Source organism: Hemiscyllium ocellatum, chromosome 25 (genome assembly GCF_020745735.1).
Source record: "Hemiscyllium ocellatum isolate sHemOce1 chromosome 25, sHemOce1.pat.X.cur, whole genome shotgun sequence".
NCBI lineage: Eukaryota > Metazoa > Chordata > Chondrichthyes > Orectolobiformes > Hemiscylliidae > Hemiscyllium > Hemiscyllium ocellatum.
In genome coordinates, this window is record NC_083425.1 from 37,775,116 (window position 1) to 37,785,384 (window position 10,269).

The following is a 10,269-nucleotide window of genomic DNA, read 5'->3' on the forward strand; positions in this document are numbered from 1 at the left end:
TACTGCAACTGAGTGTCAGTGGTGGAGGAAATGGATGTTTGTGGATGTAATGCCAATTAAGTGGGTTGCTTTGTCCTGGATGGTGTCAAACTTCTTCAGTGTTGTAGGATCTACACTCATGCAGGCAAACAGGGAGTATTCCATCACACTCCTGACTTGTCCCTTATAGATAGTGGACAGGCTTTGGGGAGTCAAGAGGTGAGTCACCTGCCACAGTATTCCTCGTGTCTGATCAGCTTTTGAAGCCATTGTGTTTATGTATTGAGTTTCTGATCAATGGTAACCTCAAGGATGTCGATAGTGGGGGATTCAGTGATGGTAACATCATTGAAAGTCAAGGGGTGGTGGTTAGTTTGTCTTTTATTGAAGATTGTCATTGCCTGGCATTTATGTGGTGGGAATGTTACTTGTTGCTTGTCAGCCTAAACCTGGATATTGTCCTGACCTTATTGCATTTCAAAATGGACTGTTTCAGTATCTGAGGAGTTGTAAATGGTGTAGAACATTGTGCAATTATTGGTAAACATCTCCAGTTCTGATCTTATGATGAAGGGAAGGTCGTCAAAGAAACAGCTGAAGGTGGATCAACCTCAGACAATACCATGAGGAACCTCTGTAGAGATGTGCTGAAACTGAGATGACTGACCACCAACAACCATAATCATTTTCCTTTGTGCAAAGTATGACTGCAATCATTGGACTGTTTATCTCCGATATTCAGGTTTGCTAGGGCTCCAAGATGGCACAATGTGGCCATGATGTTGAGGGCTGTCACTCTCACCTCACCTCTGAATTAATTAGGATGAGGTCAATTATGGTTCTCCCTCTGTTGGTTCCCTCACCATTTGCTGCAAACCAATATAGTAGCTATATCTTTGCGCACTCAACAACTCAATCAATAGTGCTACTGCTGAGTCACTCTTCATGGTGGATATGGAAATCCACCACCCACATTTTGTGCCCTTGCCACCCTCCAAGTGTTGTTCAACATGGAGGAGCACCGATTCATCAGCCAAGGGAGGACGGTGCTTGATAATCAGCAGGAGGTTTCCTTGCCCATGTTTGACCTGAAGCCATGACTTCATGGGGTCCAGAGTCAATGTTGAGGACTCCCAGGGAAACTCCCTCCCGACTGTATACCAAAGGCCACACCACTGTTGGGTCTGTTCTGCCGGTAGGACAGGACAGTGATGGTGATGTCTGGATTCATTATGTGCAAGGTATGATTCTTTAAATATGGCTATGTCTGACTGGTGCTTGACTAGTCTGTGAGACAGCTCCCCCAATTTTGGCATTAACCTCCAAATGTAAGTAAGGATGACTTTGAAGAATCAGAAGAGCTGTTTTTGCAGTTGTATTTTCCACTGCCTGAGATGATGCCAGGTTGGTTGTCCAGTTTCATTTCTTTGTTGAGACATCATTGCAATTGATACAAGTGAATTACTTGCTAGGCCATTTCAGAGGGCTAGTAAGAGTCAGCCACGTTGCTGTGGGTCTGGAGTCACATGCAGGCCAGACCAGGTAGATATAGCAGATTTCCTTCCCTGAAGGACATTAGTGAACCTGTTGGATTTTTCTGACAATCAACAATGGCTTCATGGTCATCAGTAGATTCTGAATTCCACATTCTTTTTGATTCCAAATTCCACCATCTGCTCTGGCAGAATTTGAAACCGAGAACATTAGCTGAGTTTCTGGATTAAAAGTCTAGTGATAATACCACTTGGCTATTGCCTCCCCTTTTAACATTTCTAAACATTTAACATTTTAACCAGCTTGCTGCTGACTTTGGTCATTAGGATGGAGTGTGTATTCTCCTCAGGGCCTGACAACTACAATGTGAATAACAGGCATTCTATCAACAGGCTAACAACCTTGGATAAGACTGAAGCAATGTGGGTGGAGGAGGTGCATTCACTGGTTGCAAGGGATATTGGAGATTAGCTGACATTCAACTGCATATTTTGATTTCAGTTAAAATTGTGTTTTAAGGGTCTGAATGGGCATATCAAGTTATCTACTATCTGCAGTATAAAATCTTAGTGTGGACTTCCATCTCTGATAAGAAGTGCTCTTGATCAGAGTAACTCAAGTATAATTTCTGAACTGCCCCAGCCAGGTTTGCTTGTTCTGACCATTAGGCTTTCAGTTCATTTCTTTAGCAGAGCTTTAAACCACTCAATTTATCGTACAACTGAGTGATTCTCCCTATAGCCTTGCTGCAGGGTTGACCTCTTGCTGTTTTCCAGCTAACTGAGTAAGAACGAATTTTATTTTTGGATTTCTGTTACCTAGCTTTTCCTTCATGGTTGCCGCTTTGGGTTTGTAAGATTGGAGGCAGGATACAGTCACTATCCCTGGTATACCTTTTTTTTTATGGAAGCGAGCTACAGTATCATAATAAAATAGTTTTACTGGCACACAACAACTCTTTCTTGGTTTGAGCTTTGCCAAGGTGATATCTTTGAACGAAGTCCAGGATGCCTTGGGTGTTTGAGTTGGATGTGTCCTGATCAGTGTTAGGTCAGGATTATTGAGGGCCAGGTTGAAGCAAATTGATCTAATTTTATTTTGTTATTAAGTGTAAATAAAATGATACGGCCCTCAATCACAAGAGATGGTGTGCTTGTATGATGGAAAGTAAGTGAATTATTGTTACAGATTGGAAGAATTTTAGAATGGTGACAACTTGGGATTGTTTTGGCTTTTTTAGTGCCTGCCCTGAGTGAAAGAACAACTGGAGCATGTGGCTAGAGAGTGAATGCTGGCATTTAGAATTCACACTTTGATTCAGATTTTTGGCAGTTTAATGCCGTTCAACTGAAGCTGTATTATAGGTGTTGTTTCTATTACATAAAGACATGCACTGTGAGGTTCTCAGACAGCTGAGAACGATGTACCATGATGTCAGTACGATTACTAGAGTTAAACTATTAAACTGCCAATAATAGGAAGGCAAAGGATCAATGATGTGTCTCTGACCATGACTTACCCGATGTTCCTATTCAGGTAAATACCCAGGACATCCAGACCTTAGAATTTCTAGATATCACCTTGGTCAAGTTCAAACCAAAAAAAAGTATGGATGAATAAAATTATTTGACTTCAATGCTGTAACTTGCTTCTGTAAGCTGTTAGCTCAGATATACCATTGAAGATGGACCCTGCTAGCTGATTGTATTTCATTTTGGAGGTTACAAGTGGGATCGAGAGGTTGTTCTATCAGTATTTCAGTCTGAACCCAACATGCATTTCAATTCTTAGTCATTCAAATGCTGGGAGTGTTGATATTGTCCTTTTAGAAGTACATTCCAGTTATTTTCTAACCAACCTATTCAGAAATAATATTACACACCTTTGGAGTAAGTGAGACTCGAACCCAGGCCTTCTGGTTCAAAAATAGGCTCACTAACACAGTGTCACAAGAGCTGTGATTCCATTCTTTTCACATGTTTTGTTTCACCTGTTCTAGAAGAGTTTTAAGTAGACAATTAAAATTCCTTGCCCAGGTTGATTTTTTTCGTCTCATTTCAGAATAAATCCCCTGTCAGCCTTGGTAATGAACATCATCATTATGACTGAACCTGATCCTGTTAGCACTAAAAATCCAACTTCAGTGACCAAGAACTGAAACAATATTGATTTTCCTTCTCTTTTGAATTGGGAATTTAAAGACAATTGTAGAATTTGTGCTTGTGTTCAGACTTAATCAACATACACTAAGGAATAACTGTGCTTGAGTTTGTGTAATATTAAAAGAACGGAGACAACTTCAGCTTAACAGCATGAAGCAGTCCATATCCAAATGGCGCAAACAGCATCCAGGTTTGGGCTGATAAGTGGCAAGTAACATTCCTGGCATGGAAGTGCCAAGTATAGACCATCTCTAAGTCCTGTGGCTGCTCTGAGGCCTGCTGCAGACTGAGCAGTGATTACTGCTCCTGATGCTGCTGCTGGGACTGATGAAGTTCTGGGACTCTGACTGGCTGGCATCTAATTGAGATGGACCATCCTATCTTAGAAAGGCAAAAGCCCCAACCACAGGCAATTAATTACCTAGGGATCATCAAAATCCAGGTCTGCTGGAGAAGGGGCTGCTGTAACTTTCTGCAGGTTGGGAGGGGTAAATTCCAGCCAGGGAGATCGCTGGGTTTGGATTATTGTTCGTCCAAGTGTAACAGGATTGTGCTATTTTCAGTTACCCTAATTTCTCTCTAACCAGAAAAAGGCACAAATGTACCATACAAAATCATATAACTTGCTTTTGATCTTTTTACAGGTGAAAGATCCAAATCATTGTCTGCAGCTTCTAGATTTTTGTCAGTGAGTGAGCAGGGAGCATTAAAACACATTAAAAGACATAAGTTCTACAAGCCCAAAACTGTAGACCAGATCTACTTGACTGTCAATGCTATCCACAATTACCTCAGATTTGATGAAACATCAATAAACACTCTCTACAACAATTCACTTTCAGAAGATTGGGGTCAACCTCTTTGTCCTTTTGAAGACACAGTGAAAAAGGGAAGTGATACAGCAAAGAAGAAGGCTACTGTCAAAATGAGTGACACTGTTGATGCTGTTGGACTAAGAGATGACTGCATTGATGTCAAAACACTTATGGCACCTTTTGAGTTGAAAATGCAAAAATTTAAAGAGAAAGACAAATTTAGTGGTTTGGACACAAAATGTTTTGTCACAAAACCAATGATAAAACGATCAAAATCAGCAGTAGCCTTTGTGGACTCTGTCAAATTTAGACGTGCAAAGGGTCGACCCCAATCTGCAGTTGAAGAAATCAATAAGAGCATGAGCTCTAGAACAACTCGTTCCAACAATGGATCTCGAGCCAAAGCCTTCGTACTTATAGATTCTGCAACTGCCACTATAGAACCCAAACACAAGTTGCAGCACATAGTTGACATAAATCCGTATCGAAACAACAGTGGCTTCACTCTTTCGACAGTGACACAACAAAAGGAATATGCAGAAAAAATTGCGAGGGACCATAATGGTCAACAGCAAAGAACAAGCAACACACACAGTTAGGCAGAAGGCTTCGTTAAAGAAAGATGAAAAGTCTTAAGTTGGACTTAATTTGCATAAATGAACTGATGAAATCTCATGTTAAAAGTGGTTCATAGATAGTAATATATTGAGTAATGGTAACGATAAATAGTTTGCACGCTGTACAGGAAATATTATACGTATGTTTGTATGTGTCAACACTACATTTTAAGTGACAATCTGAATAAGATGCATAAGTTATAATATCAAAGGGGTTAGTTCAGCAGAACAATTTGTGCTGCATTGGCAATATTGAAGGATTGATTACACCAGGTTAAGTTGTTACAATATGGAAGTGAACCCCTCTGTTAATTAAACCAAATGCCCAGAAAGTTCACCTTGCCTCGTATTCTGTTAAAATATGATTGACAGAGAACTCCCAAATTCCACTATTTAAAGAAAACAATATCAATTTATTTTTTAAATCTAAAAGTGAACATTAAACAACTATTCACAACTCTAAGCCCCCCCTTTCTCTTAATTGCTTATTACCTGTCTCCAACTCTATAACAATATGCTGTTCCAATAAGACACTTATTAAAATTACATCAACTTCAAAACCACACAGCCACTGTCGTCATCTTCTGACTGCTGATCTCCCTAAGTTGTCTTCTTTTTTTTTAGATATTTTTATTGAGAAAAGAAGATTTTTGGAAATTTTTTACAAAATTACAAAAGTAGTACAAACTAGTATATTCCGCTTTACAATATAATAACAACACCAATATAGCATTAAAAAAACTACTAATCTATTTTACAAACTACCAAAACTTAAAATAGGACATCCTGCATTATTAACAATAAAGAAAAAGGAGAAAAAAAATAAATTTATATCAAGTCATAATAAAACCCGTATTTATACGGGATTCTTCCTCCCGGGAGCTCTCAAATCAACAAGAACCATTGCCACGGTTAAGCAAAGGCCCTGAACAATATGGCCGATTTATCTGATTCAATGTAGTTCAAAAAGGACTGCCATGTGCTATAAAATAATTCCGTTTTTTGGTGCACCATATTGATAAGGAAGTCAAGGGGGATATGACTATCCTGTGCCAATTTGAAAGTCCTGGGGGACCTTCAGATGCCCAATTGACTAAAATGTTTTTCCTTGCACAAAAGGAAAGGATAGTGAATAATTTCTTCCCATATACATCTGAAGAGGGGAAATTTGGGGAGCCCAAAAGTAGAGACACTGGGTCCAACCAAATCTCCGTACCCAAAATCTCTGTCAAGGCATTCGCTACTCTGTCCCAGTATCTGCAGATCTTATGGCATGCCCACAGACAATGCGTTAGGGTACCAACTTCTATTTTGCATTTCGGACACATTGGAGATGCTCCTGCCTTGAACTTTGCAAGTCACTTAGGTGCCATGTGAGCGCTATGAAGTATCTTCAATTGGATAGCCTACATTCTGTTACAGATAGAGATCTTCCTAGCATTTTCCCAGACATCCACCCACATCTTTAAGGGCGGCACGGTGGCACAGTGGTTAGCACTGCTGCCTCACAACGCCAGAAGCCTGGGCTCAATTCCTACCTCAGGCAACTGTCTGTGTGGAGTTTGCACATTCTGTATGGGTTTCCTCTGGGTGCTCCGGTTTCCTCCCACAGTCCAAACTGTGCAGGGTAGTGCCTGTAGTGTTAGGTGAAGACCCTCTTCGGAGGGTCGGTGTGGACTTGTTGGGCCAAAGGGCCTGTTTCCATGCTGTAAGCAATCTAATCTAATTTCCATCTCTAATTCTTGACTCCAGGTTTTATATAACTGTTCCATGTTCTTCAATACCTTATTACATAGTAAGTGGTAGAGGGCACTGACCGAGGGTGGACCCATCGGTCAAAGCACTCTCCTTTCCCTATTCGATTTATAAGGATTAGTTATCAATATGGTCTTCTTTTGTATGAAGTCTCGTATTTGGAAATATTGAATAAGATCCTTGCTAGGCAGTCTAAACTTTTGATGCAGCTGTTCAAAGGACATCATAACCTCTCCATTTTACAGATCTCCCAAACAAGAGAAACCTCTGGACTCCCAGATTTTGAATGCAGCATCAGTCAGCCCTAGCTAGAATTCCAACATTCCTACTATAGGGGTATAAGGGGAGATTTTTTGTAGGTTACCCTCATCCAGTTGCCTTATCTTCCAGGCTTTGATTGTATTTAATAGGATTTTTACAATGATCCATAATAACTCTCACCTTGTCTATAAATAGTACGTTGATGAGAGGAAATTTTACTTGGGAGGCCTCAATATCTAACCAGATTGATTATGGGTCACAAGAAACCCAATCAGCTACATAAGATAATCGAGAGCTCAATTGGTACCTCCTGAAATCCTGGATTAGAGTGATGTGGAAAAGCACAGCAGTTCAGGTAGCATCCGAGAAGCAAGAAAATCGACATTTCGGGCAAAAGCCCTTCATCAGGAATACAGGCAGAGTGCCTGAAGGGTGGAGAGATAAATGAGAGGAGGGTAGGGTGGGAAGAAAGTAGCATAGAGTACAATAGGTGAGTTGGGGTGGGGATGAAGGTGATAGGTCAGGGAGGAGGGTGGGGGAAGGTAGCAATTTACCTGTTTTTACCTCCTGAAATACGGAAAATCCAGCCCCACCCCTTACTTGTGGAAGCTGTAGCTTTTCTAATTTAATAAGGGGCCATCTATGACTCCAAATAAAGAAGCCGAGCCAACCATTAAGCATGCGCAGCACCTGCCTCGGCAGCATCAAGCGGAGCATTCTCATAGGGTATAGAAGACGGGGTAGGATATTCATATTAACTAAGGCTATTCTACCTAGCCAGGATAATGGGAGATCTTCCCAGCATTGAAGGTCCTGTCCTATTTTCTCTAATAAATGTGTGTAAGTGGCTTTATATAGCTAACCAAATGTTGGAGTGATAAGTAAAGAAAACCTCCCAGTGACCACTGAAAGGGGAAACGGGATCCATCCGGAAAATTGGATACACTGGCAAGACCACCCAGTGGCATGGCCTCCGATTTCATAAAATTGATTTTATAACCTGAGAATGTACCAAATAAGCTAACCACTTGAATTAAGTGGGGCACAGATGTCAATGGATCATTTAAGAAAAGGAGGACATCATCCGCATAGAGGATAATTTTGTGCTTGCCCGATCCAACCTCCGGAACTGTTATATTAGGGTCAGCTCGCCGCCAGAGGCTCAATCACTAGTGTAAATAATAATGGTGAAAGAGGACATCCCTGATGACAACCTCTGCCAATGCTTAAGCTATCCGAACTTAAACCATTGGTGATCAGCGCTGCTTTGGGATCATTATATAATATTGTAACCCATTTAGTAAAGACCTCTCCAACACCAAACCGTTCCAGTATATAAAAGAGATATGGCCATTCTACCTGATCGAATGCCATCTCTGCATCTAGGGAGACAACTAATCCTGGTATCGCTCCCTGCTGGTAGGCTTGTACCATATTTAACACTCTTCTAATGTTATTAGTTGATCTGTGACCCTTTATAAACCCCGTCTGGTCCTCTTTTATAATGAATGGTAAAACCCTCTCCAGTCTTAATGCCAACATTTTTGAGAGAATTTTAAAACCCACATTCAACAAGAATATAGGTCTATATGAAGAGCAGTCATCTAGGACCCTTCCCCTTCTTAAGAATGAGTGAAATATTTGCTTCTCTCAGAGAAGGCGGGAGGCATCCCTGATTATGTGAATAATTATGCATATTTATAAGTGGCCCAACCAATTCCCCCATAAATTCTTTATAGAACTCCACCTAGAATCCATCTGGTCCGGGCGCTTTGCCACTCTGGAGCTGCCCCCTGTACTTTCTGGGTTGCCAGGGGGCATTCAGGAACGATACCTACTCCAAGGTTAGGCCCAGAAGGGCCAGGTTTTTAAAAAAAGACTCCATCTTCCTCATTCTATCCTCACAGTCCTGCAATTTATACAATTCGAAATAGAACTTTCTAAAGGCTACATTGATCTTTTTACAATCATAAGTCAGAGTACCAGCACTCTCTCAACAGACGTAATAGCTTGGGAAGCCTTTCTCTTTCTGGCAAAGTATGCTAGATACCTGCCAGGTTTGTCGCCATATTCAAATAATCTCTGCTTCGCAAATAATATCTCCCTTTTTGCTATTTGAGTAAATGCGGTATTCAAAGTTGCCCTAAGGGCTGTGATCCGCTGTAGTTTAGTAATGGAAGGCCAATCAACATCACTGTCTCAGCCGCCGGCAGGCGAGCCTCAAGCAGATGCTGTTGCTCTTCCTTTTGTCTTTTCCGGGTCACAGAATATGAAATAACCAAGCCTCATGCGTATGCCTTAGCAGTCTCCCACATCACTGAAGGCTTATTGGCTGTGCCTGAGTTGATATCGCAGAAGGTTTTAAATTCCTGCAAGAAATATTTTATGAACTTACTATCCTTCAATAGGAAAGGGTCCATACGCCAATATAGGGAACCTATCTCATCATTACTAGTCTTAACCTCCACATATACTGCAGCATGGTCGGAAATAGTTATATCACCTGTTTTACAAAGCAATATTGAGTTCAAAAGGGTCAAGAGGACAAAAAACATGTTTGATTCTGGTATGGCACTTGTGTGGGTTAGAATAGAAAATAAAGTCTCTAACCTCAGGGTGAAGGCACCTCCACATGTCTACCAGCCCCAACTCCCTACTCAGATCTGCCAACTGCCTAGATCTCAAAGATATGCCCTTACAGCTCTTAGGTATCCTGTCCGTCTCTGGGTCAATGATACAATTAAAATCTCCCCCTATAATTGTGTGGCGCACCCTGAGAGCCATCAACTTGGAGAATGCTTCCATTACAAATTTAAAAGGGCGTGCCGGGGGGCAATAAAGATTCAAAATCCTGTATTCCTCTCCATATATTAGGGCTTTAATTAATATATACCGTCCAGACTCATCTTTTACCTGGCTTAGCATTTGGAAGGGAAGATTCTTCCAAATAAGAATGGCTACTCCCCTACTTTTTGAGCTAAAAGATGAAAAGAACACCTGGCCAAATCCACTCTGTTGCAGATTTGAATGCTCCTTATCAAGTAGATGTGTCTCTGGTAGAAGAGCTACACTCTTTCCTTTTTAAGACTTGATAATATCTTTTTCCTTCTGATTGGTGAGTGGCTCCTCTTGACATTCCACCTAAACGAATGGCTAGCCATGATCGTCCAAGCAAGACCGAAACCC

General features: G+C 41.0%; 1 protein-coding gene across 3 annotated transcripts in view; it reads left to right on the forward strand.

The window, feature by feature from the left end:
- The window catches only part of fbxw10 (F-box and WD repeat domain containing 10), a 73,582-nt gene extending 68,136 nt beyond the window's left edge, over positions 1-5,446 (forward strand). For all 3 annotated transcript variants that reach the window (XM_060844245.1, XM_060844246.1, XM_060844247.1), the window contains one exon: positions 4,280-5,446. In XM_060844245.1, coding sequence (XP_060700228.1) covers positions 4,280-5,049 — 770 coding nt within the window. In that variant the 3' untranslated portion in view covers positions 5,050-5,446. The remainder of the gene's footprint in view (positions 1-4,279) is intronic.
- The last annotated feature ends 4,823 nt before the right edge of the window (positions 5,447-10,269 follow it).